The sequence below is a fragment of the Mauremys reevesii genome, linkage group 11 (assembly GCF_016161935.1).
Source record: "Mauremys reevesii isolate NIE-2019 linkage group 11, ASM1616193v1, whole genome shotgun sequence".
NCBI lineage: Eukaryota > Metazoa > Chordata > Testudines > Geoemydidae > Mauremys > Mauremys reevesii.
Genome location: NC_052633.1, coordinates 7,762,702 through 7,785,972, shown reverse-complemented (window position 1 = coordinate 7,785,972; position 23,271 = coordinate 7,762,702). Strand labels below are relative to the sequence as shown.

Here is a 23,271-nt window from a genome sequence, read left to right as displayed (position 1 = left end):
TGTTACTCTGAAAAGTGAGTTTTAGGCCACGGCTACACTAACCTGCCTACTGCCCCCTTAATCTGTTCTTCCAGAGGTAAAAGTTCCTGGGGTTGCTAAGGAAACGCTAAAGGACACGGATATAACCTTCTTATAAAGTAATTGACACAGGCAATAATCTTTCCAGAACAAGGTATCTTTTTATTAAAGTAACCAATAATTGCTAATATAGTGTATCCTAAAAATCCTAAATAAGGCACAAAATTCCAGAGACACAAATCCCTTATTGCATGTTAAAGAACACTTATACTACAATAGCATGAAGTACAAATTATATTAAGTGAAGCAATTTGTTGTAAGTGGCCAGTTTGCAACAAATTGCTGACAGCAGATCTTAAATTGCTTTAAAGTTTACATAGATAAAAAACAATTAAAACACACACACACTTCATGCACATACATATTAAATACTATAAAAAACTATCCTAAACTATACTTGTACTAACACTATAACTAAAAGAATATTAAGCTTAATCTATACATTTTTTGCTGCTTTCTTTTAAAAATCAAATTACTGCCGCTGCTGTTCAGCGCCTGGTCGGTCAGTTCTGCTCCGTTCCAGCTTTCTTTTCTCACTCAGCAACCGTTTTTCTTTGGCTTCTCCTCCTGGGTTGCTGGCTCTCCCTGCACAGCTCTCTACCTCTCAGATGCAGCTTCTGGACTCCAAAAATGCTGCTGGCAGCTGGCCTTTTATGCTACATTGTAGCTCTTTCTTTATACAGATTCCTATTCCTAGCTAGTTACCTCACTTGCACATGCTCAGTCTTGACCATCACCTCAGAATTCTGATTGACAGGTCTGAGTACTTCTGACCAGTTAGAGGCTTAGCTGACTGACCTTTCTGTCACCCCTTACTACACATGTTCAATACTTGCCAATCTTGCATATGCTCAGTGATGTCCTTCACCTCAGAACTGGGGTTCTGCTGAGCCACACCCACTTGGCTCTTTGCCGGGGCACTTTTTAAAAAGAAATCCTAAATTCTTACTGAGCATGCTCAATGGTCTGCAGCATCCATCTCAGAGTGGAGGGATTTCTGCTCTCTAAGAATAGAGATCAGAGATACAAAGTAGAGACTGGACAGTTTTCTCTGGTAATAAACCCGTTGAAACTTCCTGAATAAATAAATAATTAAAAATAAGCAGCAGCATTTGTAGCCAACTATTCTCCTGCAGTGCTGGAAACTGAAACAGAGCAACATTGGGCTGGTATACTAGAAAATGAGACTAACTAAAGAAAGTTGCCAAATCCTGTCTTGTTTTAAGGCAAGTTTGCAATGCTCTTGTGGCCCAAAGCTGCCCCAAAGTTTGCATACATGGTGTCTAGACAGAGGGTCTCCACTGCAGAGAGCTTGTGTAGTGGCTTGGACACCATCCCCTCCCTACAGATAGTGTAAGGGCATGGCTGGAGGAAACGGGTTATAATTGGGGTGTCTTTGTATCCTGGTGATCCTGTGCTACCAGAACAAGGCCTGGAGGCTGTGCGTAGCCAGTGAACAACAGAGCTGCCTGAAGACTGCTCTAATATGCACTGCTGCTGAGTGATTCCAAGATTGGGAGGTTCCGAGGTGGCCTTTGAGTCCTCCCACAAATCTGCGCCTAGTTCTCAGCCCCAGATAAGAACCTGGACCAGAAAATGAAAACAGAGAATCACATCAGTCCACTTTCACTCTCGAGGCTGAGTCAAATGCAACAGGGAAACAGCAGAACTGGTGAAAACAATCAACGAGATTTTCAAATTCACCCTGGTAGGGTTTTTTATGATGATGAATTTTCTTAGAGAAACAGACAATGAAAAGTACAAATTTATACAATTTACAGTTTGTGTAAATTCCCAAATACTGCATGCTTCACAGGACCGCCAAGAGAATTGCACATCTATGCAATTTTACAACTCATTGAAGTTGCAAGACCAGACAATACAAAATCAGACAATCTTACATAGGCATAGCGTGCTAGGGTGGTGGTACCAGTAACAAAATAGGGGAAGACATACATGAATAGGCAGAGGAGGGAAGGAGGGGAATGTGGGAGGGGAGGCAAGGTGAAATGGAAGTCTGGCATTCTTTGAAATATCTCAATGTTTTTTATGCAAATGTATCAAGAAACAGGAACCCTTTACAGTCCAAGAAATAAAAGTGAGATTCAGGTCCATTTGGTTGTGATAAGAATTGAAAGATTGTCTCCTTCACCAACAGAAGTTGGTCCAATAAAATATATTCCCTTCCCCACCTGGTCTCTCTAAGAATTACTGTTGTCACAAGTGATCTTACAAACGAGGGTGATGAATGTTGTGTCATCTGCTTGATAGCCTCAGGCTACTTGCCACACAGAATCCCACGAGGGAGAGAGAGTCTCTGGGTGGAATGATTCAGACACTGGTTCCATTTGGTTTTGGAGTTTCGGTTTTGGATACCTTACCAAATGTTCACCTCTTGCCAGACCTCCAGGGGATAGGGGAGTTGCATGAGAACTGTGGGAGGTCAATTGCAATCACTTGCAGTAGTTTGATGCAAATCACAGTCACGTAGGGCATAGTCTTCCTGAGCACTGTGGGTGTAGAGCGAGGCAGGGAAGATGAGAGGTAATGAGCTATAAAAGGCTCTGGAGAGGATACTCTATTTTAATAATCTGCAGTGACATGACTCAGTAGCAAGGCAAGAGCTTCTTTCTTGAACTATTGGATGTGATTTTTAACTTTGAGATTATCCCTATAATTGGCAGTTAAATTTTGTTCTTTTCACTGTAGTGGAATGGTTCAGTACAAATACTCTGGTGTCATGGAGTTTGTGCTAAAATCACAAGGAACAAGCAGCATGCATGTGTCTCCAGGGGCAGAAACAACCTGTCCAACAAGTCCCTTCTGAGGAAGTTGTTTCAAACTTTTGCCTTCCTTTCAGGTGAGGTTCTTCACCATCTGGCAGGACAGAGCTCAGGCTACAGCCACCAATGTTTTCTTATAACCATCCTCCAATAGAAACCGCACAGTCTGACCTAGATTGCTTATTACATGTCCAAGTATTAAAAGCTTTGGAGAAAGGCCCTGATAGCAAGCTCAGTCTTGTGATTCATAAGAGATGTCACTGTCCTCACTCCAGTGCTTGCCTGTCCTTTTCTTCCTGTTCCTCTCAGCCATCACAATAGCTGCCACCACAGTAATGAACACTGTGAAGGTAATGACGAGAACCGTCACAGTCTCTGCGATGCAGAGCTGGGTGTCCACTGATGACAGGGACAGATTTCTCAGGACTTGCGGCTCCATGCATGTCATGTTGTTGTAGTCATCCAAGATCAGCCGCTTGACACTGTGCAGCTTTGCAAAGACTCTCTGCAGGTCACAGTCGCAGAACCACGGGTTATAGGAGAGCAAGATGTGTGTCCCAGGGGTCTGGATTGTTAGGAAGGTTTTGAATCGGATATGTTCAATTTCATTGTGCACCAAGTTAAGTACCGTGAGGCGGTTCAAGGAGGTAAAGACCCCAGGAGCAATCATCTTTATCCTGTTGCCTTCCAAGTTCAGAACCTCTAAATGCTGCAGCATGGAGAAGACCCCATTGTGGAGGTTCAAGAGGTGATTATTTTGAAGATGAAGCTGCCTCAAGCGGGTCAGACTCCGGAAGGCTCCCATTTCTATGGAGGAGATGTTGTTATTTTGGAAGTTGAGCTTCTGAAGGTTCTCAAAATGCTGGAAGTTCCTGTAACATAGTTCCTGGAGCCTATTATAGGACAAATTCAGCTCTCTGAGAGAACTGAGCCCTATAGAAAAACTGCTTCCAAGCACTGTAATCTCATTTCTATGGATATCAAGCTTCTGGAGTCTCTCTAGAGAGCTAAAAGCTCTCTCTCCAACTTTGGTGATGTAGTTCCCACTCAGAAGTAGAACTTGTAACTTCCACAGGGATCTCAGAACTTTGCTTGGAACAGAATAGAGGTTACTGATGGACAAATCCAAGTGCTCAGTCTCAGGTGGGAAGATGAGGTTGTCAGTTACATTGACTCCAGAGCAGTTCACAAACTTGGCCCCTTCTTTGCAAAGGCAGATTTCCTGACATGGGTAATGAAATTCAGACTCACCAAAGGAGAAGTGAATCCAAATCCAGATTAAGTAGTGGACACGCATCTTCTGCCTCCTTGCATGTACTCTAGTGTATCTGTACAAGAGGAATAAAAGATGTAAGCAAATGTTACAACTATATGTAGCATATTGGGCATAATATAGGAAGGAAAGCACATATTTCAATGTTACAGGCTTCCACGTGGCTTCCATTGTCTTTACTAGGATAAAACTATTACACCTCCATCAGGGGTGTATAGACCCTGTTCTACCATGGAGGAAGTTTGGGTGCGGGACATGGTTATCAGGTTGACTGGCTATCTCCTCAGCTGCAGTTAATCCTTGGGACAGCAACAGCTGGGGGATAAGAAGGCTGCAGATTAGAGGGGTGGGTGGTGGGACAATTACCAGACAGACTGAGGGACTAGGAGAGAGGACTCCTTGAGCAGTAGACTGACAGGAAGCTGTCCAGCATGTTGGACTTCCAGTGAGGGAGAATCAGAGAATGAGAGTCTAGAAAAGGCCTACAGGAGAGGTGAGGTAGGAAGCAGCCCAGGAAAAAAGCAAGCAGTGGTGAGGATCATAGAATCATAGAATCTCAGGGTTGGAAGGGACCTCAGGAGGTCATCTAGTCCAACCCCCTGCTCAAAGCAGGACCAAATCAAAGAATGAGGGGGAGGAGGGAGAGATAGCTCAGTGGTTTGAGCATTGGCCTGCTAAACCCAGGGTTGTGAGTTCAATCCTTAAGGGGGCCATTTGGGGATTGGTCCTGCTTTGAGCAGGGGGTTGGACTAGATGATCTCTTGAGGTCCCTTCCAACCCTAATAATTTATGATTCAAACCCAACTAAATCATCCCAGCCAGGGCTTTGTCAAGCCTGACCTTAAAAACCTCTAAGGAAGGAGATTCCACCATCTCCCTAGGTAACCCATTCCAGTTCTTCACCACCCTACTAGTGAAAAAGTTTTTCCTAATGTCCAACCTAAACCTCCCCCTCTGCAACTTGAGACCATTACTCCTTTTTCTGTCATCTTCTACCACTGAGAACAGTTTAGATCCATCCTCTTTGGAACCCCCTTTCAGGTAGTTGAAAGCAGCTATCAAATCCCCCCTCATTCTTCTCTTCTGCAGACTAAACAATCCCAGTTCCCTCAGCCTCTCCTCATAAGTCATGTGCTCCAGCCCCCTAATCATTTTTGTTGCCCTCCGCTGGACTCTCTCCAATTTATCCACATCCTTCTTGTAGTGTGGGGCCCAAAACTGGACACAGTACTCCAAATGAGGCCTCACCAGTGCTGAATAGAGGGGAATGATCACATCCCTCGATCTGCTGGAAATGCCCCTACTTATACAACCCAAAATTCCATTAGCCTTCTTGGCAACAAGGGCACACTGTTGACTCATATTCAGCTTTTCGTCTACCGTAACCCCTAGGTCCTTTTCTGCAGAACTGCTGCCCAGCCATTCGGTCCCTAGTCTGTAGCAGTGCATGGGATTCTTCCGTCCTAAGTGCAGGAATCTGCACTTGTCCTTGTTGAACCTCATCATATTTCTTTTGGCCCAATCCTCTAATTTGTCTAGGTCCCTCTGTATCCTATCCCTACCCTCCAGCATATCAACCACTCCTCCCAGTTTAGTGTCATCTGCAAACTTGCTAAGGGTGCAGTCCACACCACACCACACCGCCAGATCGTTAATGAAGATATTGAACAAAACCGGCCCCAGCACTGATCTTTGGGGCACTCCACTTGATACCGACTGCCAACTAGACATGGAACCATTGATCACTACCCGTTGAGCCCGACCATCTAGCCAGTTTTCTATCCACCTTACCGTCCATTCATCCAGCCCATACTTCTTTAACTTGCTGGCAAGAATACTGTGGGAGACCGTATCAAAAGCTTTGCTAAAGTCCAGAAATAGCACATCCACTGCTTTCCCCTCATCCACAGAGCCGGTTATCTCATCATAGAAGGCAATTAGGTTAGTCAGGCATGACTTGCCCTTGGTGAATCCATGCTGACTGTTCCTGATCACTTTCCCCTCCTTTAAGTGGTTCAGAATTGATTCCTTGAGGACCTGTTCCATGATTTTTCCTGGGACTGAGGTGAGACTGACTGGCCTGTAGTTCCCTGGATCTTCCTTCTTCCCTTTTTTAAAGATGGGCACTACATTAGCTTTTTTCCAGTCATCCGGGATCTCCCCCGATCGCCATGATTTTTCAAAGATAATGGCCAATGGCTCTGCAATCTCATCGGCCAACTCCTTTAGCACCCTTGGATGCAGTGCATCCGGCCCCATGGACTTGTGCTCGTCCAGCTTTTCTAAATAGTTCCAAACTACTTCTTTCTCCACAGAGAGCTGGTCACCTCCTCCCCATACCGTGCTGCAGAGTGCAGCTGTCTGGGAGCTGACCTTGTCCGTGAAGACAGAGGCAAAAAAAGCATTGAGTACACTAGCTTTCTCCACATCCTCTGTCACTAGGTTCCCTCCCTCATTCAGCAAGGGGCCCACACTTTCCTTGACTTTCTTCTCGTTGCTAACATACCTGAAGAAACCCTTCTTGTTACTCCTAACATCTCCAGCTAGCTGCAACTCCAAGTGTGATTTGGCCTTCCTAATTTCACTCCTGCATGCCTGAGCAATACTTTTACACTCCTCCCTGGTTATTTGTCCAATCTTCCACTTCTTGTAAGCTGTTTTTTTGTGTTTAAGACGAGCAAGGATTTCACTGTTAAGCCAAGCTGGTCGCCTGCCATATTTACTTTTCTTCCTACACATCGGGATGGTTTGTTCCTGCAACCTCAATAAGGATTCTTTAAAATACAGCCAGCTTTCCTCGACTCCTTTCCCCGTCATGTTATTCTCCCAGGGGACCTTGCCCATCAGTTCCCTGAGGGAGTCGAAGTCTGCTTTTCTGAAGTCCAGGGTCTCTGTTCTACTGCTCTCCTTTCTTCCTTGTGTCAGGATCCTGAACTTGACTATCTCATGGTCACTGCCTCCCAGGTTCCCATCCACTATTGCTGCTTCTACTATTTCTTCCCTGTTTGTGAGCAGCAGGTCAAGAAGAGCTTTTCCCCTAGTTGGTTCCTCCAGCACTTGCACCAGGAAATTGTCCCCTACACTTTCCAGAAACTTCCTGGATTGTCTCTGCACTGCTGTATTGCTCTCCCAGCAGATATCGGGGTGATTAAAGTCACCCATGAGAACCAGGGCCTGTGATCTAGCAACTTCTGTTAGTTGCTGGAAGAAAGCCTCGTCCACCTCATCCCCCTGTTCTGGTGGTCTGTAGCAGACTCCCACCATGACATCACCCTTGTTGTTCATACTTCTAAATTTAATCCAGAGACTCTCAGGTTTTTCTGCAGTTTCATGCTGGATCTCTGAGCAGTCATACTGCTCTCTTACATACAACACAACTCCCCCACCTTTTCTGCCCTGCCTGTCCTTCCTGAACAGTTTATATCCATCCATGACAGTACTCCAATCATGTGAGTTATCCCACCAAGTCTCTGTTATTCCAATTACATCATAATTCCCTGACTGTGCCAGGACTTCTAGTTCTCCCTGCTTGTTCCCCAGGCTTCTTGCATTTGTGTATAGGCATGTAAGATAACTCACTGATCGTCCTGCTGTCCCAATATGGGGCAGGAGCCCTCCCCTCTTGCATTCACCTACTTGTGCTTTCTCCCGATATCCCACTTCCCCACTTACCTCGAGGCTTTGGTCCCAGCTGAGAAATTCAGGGTCCCTGGGCTAGAACCCAAAGGTGTGGAAGAGTCTGGGTTCCACTACCATCTCCCACAAAGGTGATAGTAAAATGCTTTGAATCAAAGGGGTCAGGACTCTGCAGGGCCCTGGAATTATCCACCTTTGCTAGGGTCTTTGGACTCCTGGTCTATCAGACTCTATTGTCCCACAAGGTGAGAGACTATACATGACTTGGCCAGAGAGCTGGAGTCAGAAAAGGAAGCTACCTGGCACAGGGCCAAATAGCTGTTGGCAGGGGGTGGGGGGAAACTGAGGCAAAGTCACTGTGACACTTCCCACAGCCAGGAGATGGAGCTGGCTGGCAAAGGCACCCCTGGACATCTTTGACAGCTAGGTGAAAACAGCAGATGCTAATGACTACATCAGATATTTCTCAAGATGGACAACACCCAGTGGTCTTTCAAAGGATTCCATTTAAGCATTTATACTTAATGAAAGAGAAGGTGGGGGGAGGGGGAGAGATATATTGTTCATTTTGGATTATACTTATGGTGATTTTCAATTATTTCTGTCTTATGCTATAGTTTTTGGTGCATCTGAATTCATTTCTGGCTTAGATTTTTCCTGCACAGATATTTGTAATAGTTACAACAATAATTAGGGTTACCAACTTTCTAATCACATAAAACTGAACACCCTTGCCCCACCCCTTCTCCAAAGCCCCGCCCCCACTCACTCAATCCCCTCTCCCTCCATCACTCTCTCTCCCCCACCCTCACTCACTTTCACTGGGCTGGGGCGGGAAGTTGTGGTCCGGGAGGGTGTGAGGGCTCCAGCTGGCGGTATGGGCTCTGGGGTAGGGCCAGAAATGAGGGGTTCAGGGTGCAGGAGGGGGCTCAGGGCTGGGGCAGTGGCTTGAGGTGCAGGAGGGAGTGCAGGCTCCAGGAGGGAGTTTGGGTGCAGGACGTGGTTCAGGGCTGGGGAAGGGGGCTGGAGTGTGGGAGGGGATGCAGGCTCCAGGAGGGGGTTCTGACCTGGGGCAGGGAGTTGGGGTGCAGGAGGGAGTTTGGGTGCAGGACGTGGTTCAGGGCTGGGGAAGGGGGCTGGAGTGTGGGAGGGGATGCAGGCTCCAGGAGGGGGTTCTGACCTGAGGCAGGGAGTTGGGGTGCAGGAGGGAGTTTGGGGTGTGGACTCCAGCCAGGCAGCGCTTACCTCAGATGGCCCCCAGTTGGTGGGACAGCAGGGCTAAGGCAGACTCACTGCCTGCCCAGGCTCTGCGGCTCCCAGAGGCGGCCAGCTCCTAGGTACAGAGGTGGCCAGGTGGCTCTGCATGGTGTGTGCTGCCCGAACTTGCAGGCGCCAATCCCAAAGCACCCATTGGCGATGGTTCTCAGCCAACGGTTGCTATGGAGCCGGCACAAGCTCCAACAGTCACTTCTCCTTCTACCATGCTGCATTTACTGTCTTTGGATCCACAAGTTTTGAGATCTGGAGTCATTGGAGTGGCCAGGGTCAGAAACACAGCTTTCTAAGATCTTGTTGAGATCTCTGAGCAGGAACCATCACTAACTAAACAATTACTGGAGGTCTCTTACCTACTTATTGGAAAGAACGTAAATTGTGGTCTTCTGCTTGCTAACATCAACACAGCTTATCAGCCGAGCTACAGCTCCATCTACTTGAAGAGGAAATAGGTTTCTCAGCACTTAGGAAAGACATAATGGTTACATTTAAATATTAAATGAAAAAAATATCTGAACACCAGGATGTAATCATGGTAATCTACCTTTCCACCTGCAGTTAAACCTGCAAGATCTCACTGTACCTCAGGAAACCAGTTTTTATTTTTCCTCCTCTCTCCTAGTTTTGTGAGGGGTGGGAGAACCCAAAGCTGTTTGGAATTTCATCTAACTAAGCAGATCTTTTTCAAACTCTTTAGTGATACTTAGTACAAATATTTTCTCTCCCTCTTCTCCATTCCTGACTTCTGACTACCTACCAGGTCCTGAGCTTGGTTCTCAGGGTCCCAAAGGGGTTTTATTGGAGGTGTAAATGTAATCTTTATTGCACACTGTGCCAACTCTGTACCCCAAAGCAACACCCTGGCACCCCCATATTTACTAGTGTTATATAATTGCAACAAATCTTGTACAAAATATGTAGTGTAGAGTGTCTACAAAATATGTTATGTAGGGTGTCAATGGAAAAGTTATGGTTTGCTGAATATGATTGCCCTGTTTGTATGCATGTATCATTTTTGTATCTGAAATTATGAATATTGATTATGTACCTATATTTCAAATGTATTTGCTCCTGGGTAACACCCACAATGTAGTTTACATCCAGTCTAGCCAGCACATTGTGGATGAATCATTCAGGGTGACGGCCCATTAAAAAACACAATAGTCCATGGAAGATTATCCCCAACTGATGGGTTTTCCTGTGGATGCTTCAGCCAGTATATGGATAATGGCTGCTATGCCTCATCGAAGCATGCAAGGACATGTGACCAGATCATGTGATACTGGACTCCATCTTGTGCCTGTACTTTTCCACAAACTGTGCTGGGGACTTGAAACAATGAAGTTCCCTTCACATGGAAAAAGCTATGAAAGGGGGAAGTGACATCATCACTTGGCCTCACTCCCCCCACCCCTCCAGCTCAACACCTAGAAAGATGTTTGGAAAACAAAAGACTTGAACTGGGAAGGTGGTCCCAGGCAGGAAAGAAGGAATGGAAGATTGGTGAACTGTTGTGCCATCAGGGTGAGACACTGCTTGATTCAAATCCTGTCTAGTTTATGGAACTTAGATTGCAATTTTGTTTTATTTCTTAGATAATCTACTTTGATCGCAGATGATACAAAGCTGCGGGGAGAGGTAGATATGCTGGAGGGTAGGGATAGGGTCCAGAGTGACCTAGACAAATTGGAGGATTGGGCCAAAAGAAATCTGATGAGGTTCAACAAGGATAAGTGCAGAGTCCTGCACTTAGGACGGAAGAATCTCATGCATTGCTACAGACTGGGGACCGACTGTCTAAGCAGCAGTTCTGCAGAAAAGGACCTGGGGATTACAGTGGATGAGAAGCTGGATATGAGTCAGCAGTGTGCCCTTGTTGCCAAGAAGACTAATGACATATTGGGCTGCATTAGTAGGAGCGTTGCCAGCCGATCGAGGGAAGTGATTATTCCCCTCTGTTCGGCACTGGTGAGGCCATGTTTGGAGTATTGCATCCAGTTTTGGGCCCCCCACTACAGAAAGGATGTGGAGAAATTGGAGAGAGTCTAGCGGAGGGCAATGAAAATGATCAGGGGGCTGGGGCACAACTTATGAGGAGAAGCTGAGGGAACTGGGCTTGTTTAGTCTGCAGAAGAGAAGAGTGAGGGGGGATTTGATAGCAGCCTTCAACTACCTGAAGGGGGTTCCAAAGAGGATAGAGCTAGGCTGTTCTCAGTGGTACCTGATGACAGAACAAGGAGCAATGGTCTCAAGTTGCAGTGGGGGAGGTCTAGGTTGGATATTAGGAAAAACTATTTCACGAGGAGGGTGGTGAAGCACTGGAATCAGTTACCTAGAGAGGTGATAGAATCTCCATCCTTCGAGGTTTTTAAGGTCTGGTTTGACAAAGCCCTGGCTGGGATGATTTTGTTGGTGTTGGTCCGGCTTTGAGCTGGAATAGATAACCTCCTGAGGTCCCTTCCAACTCTAATCTTCTATGATTCTATGCTCTGTACACTTATTACTTATAATCATTAAAAATCTATCTATCTGTAGTTAATAAATCTGTTTCATATTTTTTACCTAAAACAATATGTTTGAAGTGCAAAGCGAAATCTGCTCAGGAACAGGGGCTGGTGCATAGTTCTCTCCACACTGAGGGAGGTGTGGACTGGGTAACAAACTTACATGAGTAAGGCTTTTGACCAGTGCAAGACTGTACAGCTCTGGGGTACAGTTTAGCCAGTCGGTGCCCAATCTGTAGTGGTGCAGGGGAGCTGGGAGGAACTGGCGGGAGCCTCTCTGTTGTTGGTTCATGAGTGGCTGGCAAAAGCATTCATGTAACTGCAGCTGGGTATGTCCCTGATTGTGTGGGGCTGTGTAAGTGCAAGACCCTTTACACTGCCAGCATGGTGTAAAGGGGCCGTAGTACAAATGAGAATGTGCCCTCTAGAGTCCAGGGCTCAGCACTTGACAAAAGCTTCAGTGAATTCACAACGTTTCCTGACACAGTAACAATTTGATGAAGAGCATCGATTCACGTGCTATAATTTTCTAACTGAATAGCAGAGAAGGTATATCTGGAAAGAAAGAGACAGATGTTAATGAAGGATTAGCACAATTAAGAACCAGCATTTCACACAGAGAGGTGTCTGTTGTGTTTGGCACTGCTAGCAGACGGGACGCAACACTGTTATTCTGTTACTTTCTACGTCTCAGCCAGCTGTCTTCGGCAGGATTAAATGTAGCTAACAATTTTTGTAGTGGATGGGGTTCAGAGGAAGGATTTAGGAGGTTTTTCTTCCTAGTTGTGGAGATGTATTGTTTTCAATAACAGCTCCACTATCTCCGTACCTTCCTGACAGCTTTTGTTGGTGTTTACGATTTGTTTACGGTAGTGCCCACAATGTGGGAAGTGCTTTCCAGACAGGCATTCAAAACAAGACAGTCACTGCACAGAAGAGCTCCCAATCTGGGGGTTATTACACTGTGGAATAGCCCCCCAAATAAAATAGCAGAAACCTCATTAGTTCAGCTATTTAAGACTTCACTGGACAAGGCACTAAAAATGTGCTGGAGGATAGCTACAAGGCCCAGGAACACGGGAATGGGTACGGAAACCTCAAAGAAATTACAAATGGAAATGTCCCATTTGGTTATTATCTATGGAAAAGCAGAAGAGGTAAGGATACTGCTCTTCTATTTCCATAACAACGAGGCTAAAAAGAAGAGAAATGCAAGCAGGCTCTGTCTTCCTCATAATCAAATGATGTTCCCAACTCCATAAAAGAAATATTTCACAGGCTGATTTCCACTGACTTGCACACTTTGTTTTTTAACTCTTAGAATCAGTTGCAATTGTTCTCTCCCCACCTTTAAAGTAGCTCTTCTGCAACCTTCACTCTCTTTCACAAGAAAAGTCTGATCAGCCTGAAGCTACTAAAATCTGGAATGCCCCCATTTTGAGCAGTTGAAACTGCGATGCTTGTTAAACACCTCTTCAGCTTGAGCTGACTTTTAAAATAAAAAGCACAATTATTTTCTTGGCTCTGGATTTCCAACATTTTTTGCAAATAGAAGCAGAAAGAATGATGCGTGCTGTGGGTATATTTACACTGCAAGGGACAGTCTCTAACTCTGGTCCATTCAGCATCTAGCACAATGGGGCTCACAAGAAAGTCAGCGTCTCTAGGTATTCTGTAATGCAAATGATCATCACCATAATAAATGTTCTGCAAATGTTGGAGTCTTGATGCCACCCTCATTGGATCAGAGGATAACGTTTATAGGAAAGCAACCTATTTTCTCATGAAGCCAAAGGACCCCCATGCCTCACAGAAAATAATTCACACGTATATGAATACTAAATAAATCTGTGTTGGTACACTTGTTTTCCCCCAACCAACATTCATGGCTAGACATTACAAATAACATTGTCATAAATAAAAACACAAACACACTCGTTATGCCTTTCCAATGCCTTCTGAGGATTATGGCACCTGGTAACAGCAATTTACTAATTAGCTCCTGCTGGGTACAATAATAAATATAACATCCCATTAGAGATAATAATCAGAATTATTAAATTTCATCCTCTGGATCTGAAATCTTTGCCTTGTCAGCCACATTTTTCACAGATATGCAATGCGTTTTACCCCACGTTGGTGCTTGCTAGAAATTCAAAGAGTCCTTACCTTTCTTGTTGCCTGATACCCTGACCGCTGTGCCTCTGTCAGGGGTCTTTCATCCAGCAGCGAGAGCTGATGGAAAAAAGAGAGGTGGATGGTGGAAGTGTTGAATGCTGCTGTACTCAGAGACCTGTTGAAGTGTATGTGTGTGTGAGAGAAGGGGTTGGCTAGAAAGGAAAGTGTTAATAATTCAGACAGCTGTAGGCAGGAGACTAACAAAATGACGCTTGCCACCTGCCTCTCCCTGCAAACAGCTTTCATCTCCTCACCAAACAGGTGAGACCTTAATATACACAGAGCTTTCAGAACTTCCCAGCCATCTTCTCTTGCTCTACAGTGTATGTTTCCGCATAACTTGTGTCAAGCAAGCAGCTCCTAGACTTCAATCTAATTCAAAAATATACAACTATACCTTTCCTACGCTAATATATACCTTCCACACGAGGAGTACGAGCCTGAACACCAGGCACAAAAAAGACTCCTTGTGATTTTAAGTGTACAGATCACACCTCTATGTTATATACCATGGCCCTGATCCAAAGCCCACCAAAGTCAATGAGGGCTTTTCAATGGCATTTGGATCAGCGTACAAGGGTGCAGGAGAATGTTAGACCATTAATTAGAAGATGCACATAGCAAAAGATTTTTGGCTAAATCCTGTCCCACCGCAAACTAACTGGATGCAATTCCTGTCTTGATATGTTCTAAACATCTTACACTGGATGTTTTACTATTGAAAACCTTACTTTGGAAATGTACCAAGTATGTAAAAATGGTAGGTTGTAGCCTTGGTATCATTCTGAACCTTTCGAGTAGACTTGACGATTGGCTTTGCAAAATAAGGGAACATAACAGTGGGAAGTCAAGCAAGTATCAGAGGAAATTGTGTCCACTCTAGCTCAGCAGTACATTTGCTTGTAGTTTGTGGAGCACGCTCTTTGAATAAGTTTGCAAATGACGAGATTGTATTCCATGCAGAGGACATTCATGGATGTGAGCTAATTGTTGAGGACCCAAGTGCGGCTCTGCCATAAGCCTGATATATGGGGCATTGCAACTGACTGGGAAGCAGCTTTTGAATCAGAGTTTGCCTCTCGTTTTCCCCTTGCTTCAGGGAGAGGTGCCCTGTGGAAACCGTATACCCAGGCACCATATATCCCCCTGGTGGACTGGCCTTGCTGTGCTGGCTGGTGCACTGGGAAGAAAAGCCAAGAAACTTGCCACCCCCTAGTATGGTAGTGGGAGAAATGGCCTTGCAGACACTGCTTCCATGCTCTACTGCCTGCGATGTGGGTTGCTGACACAGGGGAATAAGGGGGAAACATATGCACATATACTGGCATGTAGGATGGACCACAATCTGCTTGCAGAAGACATTAGGGATCGGATATCGAACTAGGGCTGTGCTTGGAGCTAATGTTATCCACATAGCTGAGTTCCAGCTAGGGCTTTCTCTTGCTGGTAAATATTAGCTTATCATCTAAAAAAGGGAAGGGCTCTGTACACAAGGTACATTTGTGCAGTGTCTAAAGGCTGCTGAGGAAACAAACACACCTGACAATGACAGGCGCTACATTTGGGGGACTGGCACACAGTGTGTCTAGTTGACAAATAATGTGACCAAATACATTTTCCTTTGCTTCTACCTTATGGTTCCTAGTGCTCTCACGAAGGGTAGATATAAACCATCAATCTAGCAGTTATAAGCCATGTGCAGTGCTGAACTCTTGCTCTCACTGCAGTTCACAACCTTCACCACTCACTTGACTCAAAGAGGATAATTAGAAGTCATCCTATCTGGTTTCATAGGCTTACTGTCCTTACCTTCCTTTAGTTACACTCCTGTAATTCAAACACAACGGGCCACTGCTGTTCCTCCACTGAAGTCAGTAGGATGCCATCCGGGAAGACTTTGGTCCAGTCAGTCTCATTGCACTGCCCTTAGTCTACACATGCACAGATTGGTTCCTCCTGTTAGGATGTGTGGCTCCCTCAGTTACATATCTCAATGCACAGATTAAGAGCTCTAAGCATGTATCTGTGCTGGGCTGTGGGCCAGGCTGGATTATCTGGTGCATATATCACACCTTTCCACATGACACACATGGTCTCAAACCCAGGTCATAAGAACATAAGAACGGCCATCCTGGGTCAGACCAAAGGTCCATCTAGCCCAGTATCCTGTCTTCTGACAGTGGCCACTGCTAGGTGCCCCAGAGGGAATGAACAGAACAGGTAATCATCAAGTGATCCATTCCCAGCTTCTGGCAAACAGAGGCTAGGGACACCATCCCTGCCCATCCTTACTATTAGCCATTGACAGACCTATCCTTCATGAACATATCTAGTTCTTTTTTGAACCCTAGTATAGTCTTTGCCTTTACAACAGCCTCTGGCAGAGAGTTCCACAGACTGACTGTGTGTTGTGTGAAAAAATACTTCCTTCTCTTTTGTTTGAAACCTGCTGCCAATTAATTTCATTTGGTGACCCCTAGATTTTGTGTTATGAGAAAGGAAAGAACACTTCCTTATTGACTTTTTCCACACCAGTCATGATTTATAGACCTCAGTCATATCCCCCCTTAGTCAGATACTATGATGATGAGCATGATGTAAGAACCAATATAGAAGAAAAGAAAAGAGAAGAGGAAAGGTAAATCTCACATACCTTATTACACACCAACTAGCCTATGGAACTCACTGCAACAAGATATTGTTGAGGACAAGAACTTCGCAGGATTACAAACTGAATTATATAGATTAAAATAGATTAAAAAATTTGCATAGATTAAAAAATGTTTGAGGGACAGAAACATTTGCGCTTTAGGACCAGCCCCTAACTGACAGAAGTTAAGAAGTAATTTATAGGTAAGTTATTCCATAATTGTCCATTACATCGCTTCTTACATCTTCCTAAATAGTATCTGGTGCTGGCCACTGTCAGAGAGAAGATACTGGCCCAGATAGACCTTGGGTCTGATCTGGTCTAGCTATTCCAAACTTTCTATGCTAGCAAGAAGACTTGAAAATACAGAGCTAGATTCAGCCATGGCACATGTCCACTGAAGTGAATGGAAGTGAGTCTGCTTATAAAATGGAATATGGCCTTTTCAGTTGACACAGAAGTTTGTTTTTTTAAATTGTAACCTGTTTTCAGCACTCTTGTCTATCCATTCCTTCCAGGGCTGCTGCACTGCAGCTTTCAACCCTTGGTTTCTGGTTGTTCCCAACATGTCTTAAGGCTGTGTTAAAGGTAGATCATATACTGACAACTATTGTCTTTTTAATTTGCTGGGATTTTCCCTTCTATTTAACTGACTTGTCTTTTTTTTTTTTAAATGGAAAAGGAAAAGATCCTGTTGCTGCAAGGTCCTGTTGTGACAGATCGCAATTTCCTGCAATATCCTGAATAAACCTTATCTAATTAGTTTTAATAGCTTCAGGGTCCTTTGTATTAAAGTGCAGTTGTTTGTGTGTTCTTGCAGGGTTGAATGTAACTTTTCTAAGAACGTGAGCAATGTAAATGTTAGGTGAGTCAAAGAACTTTTTGGGACAATACAATACATGTGAAGTGGGTTTCATAGGAGGCACTTGGGAGGCCTTTTTAAGCTATGCCTTGGGGAGAGACCCATTGTCTACTGACTACCTGCTCCTGGAAACTCCAGGTCAAAAACATCTGACCTGTATAAAGGAGGGACTAAACTTTTCATGCCATGTGCCAGTTCTGAGCTGAGGCTGTTATCATAGAATCTTAGAATATCAGGGTTGGAAGGGACCTCAGGAGGTCATCTAGTCCAACCCCCTGCTCAAAGCCGGACCAATTACTTGACCACAGGAGACCCTGGGCGGGGGCGCAGCATGGGTTGAAGTACTTACCTGCCAGAGTCCAGGTTGGGGACAATAGGGCAGGGGTTGGGGGGAAAATCTCTGGTACGCTTATTAACATGCAGGTAGGTTCTTTTATTATTTTAATGTTTTCTCTGCAATGCTTATAGCATAAGAATAAATAGGCTATGCTGTGTGGTAACTTAGAACTGGGGCATTTGCACTGTCCATCCTCTGAGGGGGAAGGCAAAGCAGGTCTGCTTAGGCAGTGTGACTTTGCTGGTGAATTCACAATATAATCAGGGAACTGTGCAACCTGGAAATAGAGAAGGGAATGAGATGCTTGTCTCCACCCAAGGGAGGTGACAACCAGGGTGCCCTTGCTCAATTCTAGTTGCCCTGAACCATGACACCCAACACAGCAGGGATTTTAGAGGTACAAAAAGCAGGACATTAAAGTTTGAGTTCCCTTAGTGTCCACAACTTGAACACTTTGCACATAGATATTAAAGCAGAACCAACAGAGAGTAACCAAGACGATGACATAGGCCAATGAGAGATCAGCTGAAAGACTCTATTCCAAAAACCAAAGCTGGATCTCCTGGAGGACAGCACCATCTGCACAGAGACCATGTACCCTTGTTCTGGCCCCCACTGTGTGGCAGCTTCCATAAGAGCCGTGCTATGAGGGACTCCTGCTGGTGAGAGCCCTGGAGGTCCTTACTGGTCAGAAGAGAATTAAAGGCAGATTGGAGTTTGGTAAATCCCATGGGGTAGGGAGGTGAGTGTGTTCCCAGGTGATGTTATAGCGCTATCCTGCACTGCAGATGAGGCACAAACTGGGCACAACACCAAGTCATTCCCTAGCTTCACTGTTGGAACTGCTGAGCCATTTTGACCAATCTTATAAAACACAACAACCTGTAGGCAGACACGTGGCATGGAACATTCAAGCCTGAACAGTTAAAGTCTGGCAAAGTTATAAGCAACTTAAAATAGGGTCTCATCATGAGAAGTGTTGGACAGCCTTAATAAAGGTACAGCCAGTCTGCTTATCATATATGTAAAGTTCTTTATATCACATGCAAAAATATCTTAAAATAACATGATTAAGATTGCAAAGTCAAGCGCTCAAACATTAGGAAGTACTAGAATTCATGTAGCTTCTACAACTTCAGTTTGGCCTCTTTGTGTGTGGTCATTAATTATATGGTTCATGTACTAACCCCCCATAACCCAAGCCTGACCCCAGATGTACAGTACCTTCCCTCTCAACCTGTGTATATTTCATTTCAAACATTCACTTTAATAAATTTTTTAAATCTGTTTTTATCCAGAGGACCCCTGCCTCCTCCAGTGCCCAGGATGGATAACTGCTCTCTGAATGAGCAGCTCTTTGATATAATTTTTTAATCCTCATTGCTCAGTGTTTGGCCCCAGGCCTTATGTGGGACACACTATTCAAACCATCCTTTGAGTACAGAATTATTTATTTCCTTAAAGCTTTTCATTGGTGCTCATCACTATAGTATCTGCGTACTACACACAAATTAATGAATGTATCTTCACCACACCCCTGTGCGAGGAGTGTGTATTATCCCCATTTTATAACTGCGGAGCTGAGGCAGAGATGAAGGTCAAAAGTTTCTACTAATTTTGGGTGGCCAATTTGAGACACCTAGGACCTCATTTTACAGAGTACTTAGCACTTTATATGTTCAAGCCACAGCTCCCATTGACTCCAGTTGCAGCTGTGAATGCTCAGCACTTTTGGAAATCAGCCCCCGGCATATCAAGTCAGAAACCCAGAAAATGAGGAAAATTCCATTGGTAACCATCTGTGAAAAGTTTGGTTGAAGTGACTCGCCCAGCATTACGTAGGAACTCTGCAGCGTATGTAGCAGAATCCAGTCCTCCAGAGCAGCATTCAACTGCCTTAGCCACAAGAGCCTCCTTTTTCTTCCTGCCAACCCCTGCCTAATTCACTACCCACCTGCCAACTTCTGCAACAAATCAGGCAGATGCCCTACAGACAGCAGTCTCTGTCACAACACAACCCTGATTCACCTCCTGAGCTGGTCCATCCTGAGCACTGAACGAAGCAGGGGTCCTTGGCAAAATTAGCAGGTGGGCATGCAAATAACTTCTGTGTCGTAATGCCTATGCACAAGGGTGCTGAAATAAGGTTGCACAGGAAACCATAATCCTGGCATTTCTTGCTTGTGAGTGTTTGATTATGCAACCAAAATCATGTTCTTTCAATGTAGTTTTTTGTGAAATATGTGTATATATAGTGTATGAATGTCTATACATACACAACTATTATAACACATAGTATATACATAGAACCTATATGCACACACATATTAGACTATCAGAGTACAAACTATATACATAGAAACTAATGTATTTATAACATGCATAATAATTAAATGTAGCATTTATAGTAAGAGATAGTTTAAAGTTCTTGTGTGATATCATAGGATTTTAAGTAGCACAAACACTGTTCAATTCTACATTAGCCATATATTTAAAACTATCACTCAAACATACCATTTGACACAGAACAAATATATGAAATATATACATAGCTACGTAAAAACTTAAATTCCTTTTTTAATGAAGGAATATTGTCTAAATAAAAACAGATTCAGGATTCATATTTCTCAGATGAAACAGCTGAAATGCACAATGACAAAATTCATAGAATCATAGAATATCAGGGTTGGAAGGGACCTCAGGAGGTCAGCTAGTCCAACCCCCTGCTCAAAGCAGGACCAAGCAAGACTATAGTGTGCTATATATTCTATATGTACATTAGACAGTCACTGGTACAGTCTTAAATGTGCACTAAGAATGAAAAATATTACTTACTTCTCTCTGCATGGTTAGAAGACATTCGTGTCCTTTTCAATCAGTTCCGTGAACTATGGAAGGAACATTTCCCCTCCTAGAAAAACAGACAGTAATTCCTATCAACCTGAATTTGAAATCCAGATTAAATTGAAATCCTCTCTCTGTGAGGATTAAGTGACCATTAAGTGCCTTGAAAATGGTAGTGTTTCAAATTCTGCTGCACAGTGGATAATATCTGTATTTAAATACCAACCAACAAACACTCGTCATTTCAATACTGTATTGAGATGCAGGTGATAATTTCCCAAACCAAAATCTACTCTCCTCCCTTGTAACACTCGATCTATCAGATAAATGTTATTGTAATCTGTTTTGTTTCTGTGGCTAAATCAACCCATGCACTCCACTCCCTGCCATTATAATTTTTCAATACCTGCAAAGATGGCACCTGTGACTGTCCACTACCTCTCATCATGGAAACACCGACTCGTGGCAAACATGTTAATTCATGCAGAGAAAGGAACATACATTATTAGGAACACAGGGATTGCCAGACTGGATCAGACCCAAGATCCATCTAGCCCAGTGTCCTCTCACTAACAGTGGCCAGCATCAGATGATTTGTAAGAACCCCAGAGCAGTAGATGTGGGATAATCAGATTACAGCTGAAGCACCAGGTTTAATATCCCTTCCAAGATTTTTGCTGCCACTGGTTAAGACAACACTGGATGTTCTTAATATGGGCAACTCTTTATCAGTATTCTACCATTTAGGAGTGGACTGGAGTTTAGTAGAGTGCAGGGGCCCAGCTACAGGCTGGTTGGGAGGCAAAATGTAAAAATAGAGGACATGCAGCAAAGGTAGTAACTTCCCAAGCAACAGATTAACAGAACAGGGCAGCCAGGCAAAGAGGAACCACAGACCATTTGAATTATCCCTGAAAGATTCCTTGGCCAACCAAGGAGAAATAGGCAGGAGCTATGGAATGGAGAGGTCCTGAGATACCCCAAATATTACAAGAAAATGACAGGCCTGGGTCTGCATTTCAGTGATCCAGTCACTCACAGAGGCCTCGTTTACATCCAAGAGAAATGACCTCAATCACCTTGCCAAGTACAGATGGAAAAAAGGCATCTTTGGCCACCGCCACCATCTCAGAAGCGAGGGTTGGAGATCCAGTAGAACCCCTCATTGTGACCCACTTGGACCAAGTAAGCAAATCCCATGGAAGAATAGCAGCAGGCACCCCAGCATCCTGACCCCAGATACTTTCCCTCACCCACCTAGCATCACTCAGTCCCTCTCTGCGAGGCACTGGGAAAGGGAGAGGGAGAGGGAGAGGGAGAGGGAGCTTGATAATAATATGGTTCCAAGAGAGGAATGCTAAAAAAAACCCAACAAATATTGCGGGATTTGTGACAAAAATCACGAGAGTTGCTACAGTACTTTACAGTGATCTAGGGACTGACGATATAAGGTATGAAAATGGTATGAAAATGTGAAATGATAATTATAATTCGTCCATTTTTCTTATAAAATGTCCCAACTAAATAAGAGCAAACGGCAATTGCTCCTCTTTTCCAGAAGGTGGCAGTGCAGGTTTGGAGAAACGGTATATTCACAAGGGTGACACTTATATTCAATGTGTGTCCCAAGTCTTAGTTCGAGGGACAGCTATAGATGTGATCTGGAATTGCTATGGGCATGATATAAACCTGACCTACATGTACAGCTATGGGCGATGGTTCACACAATAACAGGAACATTTTTGACTTGTCTTCATTGTCACCTCCCTCCCACCAAAGTGAATGTAGGCACTGGTGCAATTCCCTAATAAACTATCAATAGCAAACCTGCTTTTCTTTCTCTAATGATGAAATCTGTTCAGCTCATTCAGGAGGGGTGAAGCTGTACAACGCTGGGGAAGGTGCTAATGTAACAGTAGGCTTGAAAGGATTAGATTTTTGTCGGTAAAGGTCGATTTCATTGTACACCTGCAAACTGACAAAAGAAATATTTCCCTCACTATTCATTGAAATGTACAAATTACCAAAGTACAAAATATGTAGCTTGAGAACTTAGAGTTTTTAGACTTTTGAATTAGGCTTATTACAAATAGACCAGAAAATGAATAGTAAAAACAGGTATGATTTCTTTATTTAAGGATATTTATTTTGTATATTTTGACATTTGATGTTGACAATTTGTGTTTTAATGGTTTATAAAGCATGAAATTTTTGAATCTCAGTTTCTACTGTCAATAAATAATTGTCTGATCCCCCCCCTATTTTCAAGCAACTGTGAAAATTTAAATTGATAATAGAAAAATAAATGCTTAAAAATAAACATTGATGTCAATTATAAAAAAAAAAAGAATTCCACAAGAATACTACCACTATGAAATGCCCTGAGTGCTGTGGATGGAAGATGCTAGAGAAGTATGAAGATAATAATCTATGTCTTGCCTTTGAGTCTCCAAATGGTAATGTGTGAAAAGCAAGGGAAACGCTACTAGGTAAACGTTTATGTTAACAAGTACAGACATGAAAGATAAGCTAGAATCTCACAGGCCATTTCAGCCACAGCTGCAGTACATTTCTCAAAGACAGTTTGTATAGGAGTTTGTTCCTTCCCCCTCTTCTAGAAGTGCTACTCTGGAGTTTGTGACTTAGCATTTCTAGACGAGGGGGAGAGAACAAACTCCTATACAAACTGTCTGAACGCAACAGGCACCTACTAAAGGAAAGGGCATGACGACTCTGCAGGGCGTGGGCTGAGGATTTGGGCAGGTGGGGGATCTGCAGCGATCTAGTGCACCAAACCCGTGTTTTACAGAAGCCTTGTTATGAAGCAGGAGTAGGGATGGGTCACCAGACT

General features: G+C 44.0%; 1 protein-coding gene across 2 annotated transcripts; it reads right to left on the bottom strand.

Moving 5' to 3' along the window:
- Positions 1 to 1,995: 1,995 nt before the first annotated feature.
- Positions 1,996 to 22,277, bottom strand: LOC120374920 (SLIT and NTRK-like protein 6). 2 transcript variants are annotated; one of them, XM_039495358.1, is made up of 5 exons: positions 22,248 to 22,277; positions 20,412 to 20,487; positions 13,719 to 13,784; positions 9,399 to 9,481; positions 1,996 to 4,189 (listed from the first exon to the last, which is right to left on the bottom strand). In XM_039495358.1, exons 4-5 carry the CDS (start codon positions 9,443 to 9,445, stop codon positions 3,094 to 3,096), a joined length of 1,143 nt encoding a protein of 380 aa, XP_039351292.1. In that variant the 5' UTR covers positions 9,446 to 9,481; positions 13,719 to 13,784; positions 20,412 to 20,487; positions 22,248 to 22,277; the 3' UTR covers positions 1,996 to 3,093. The 2 variants fall into 2 exon arrangements, with proteins under 2 accessions (XP_039351292.1, XP_039351293.1); XM_039495359.1 differs by lacking the exons at positions 9,399 to 9,481; positions 20,412 to 20,487; positions 22,248 to 22,277 and having other exon boundaries at positions 13,719 to 13,826.
- Between the last annotated feature and the right edge of the window lie 994 nt (positions 22,278 to 23,271).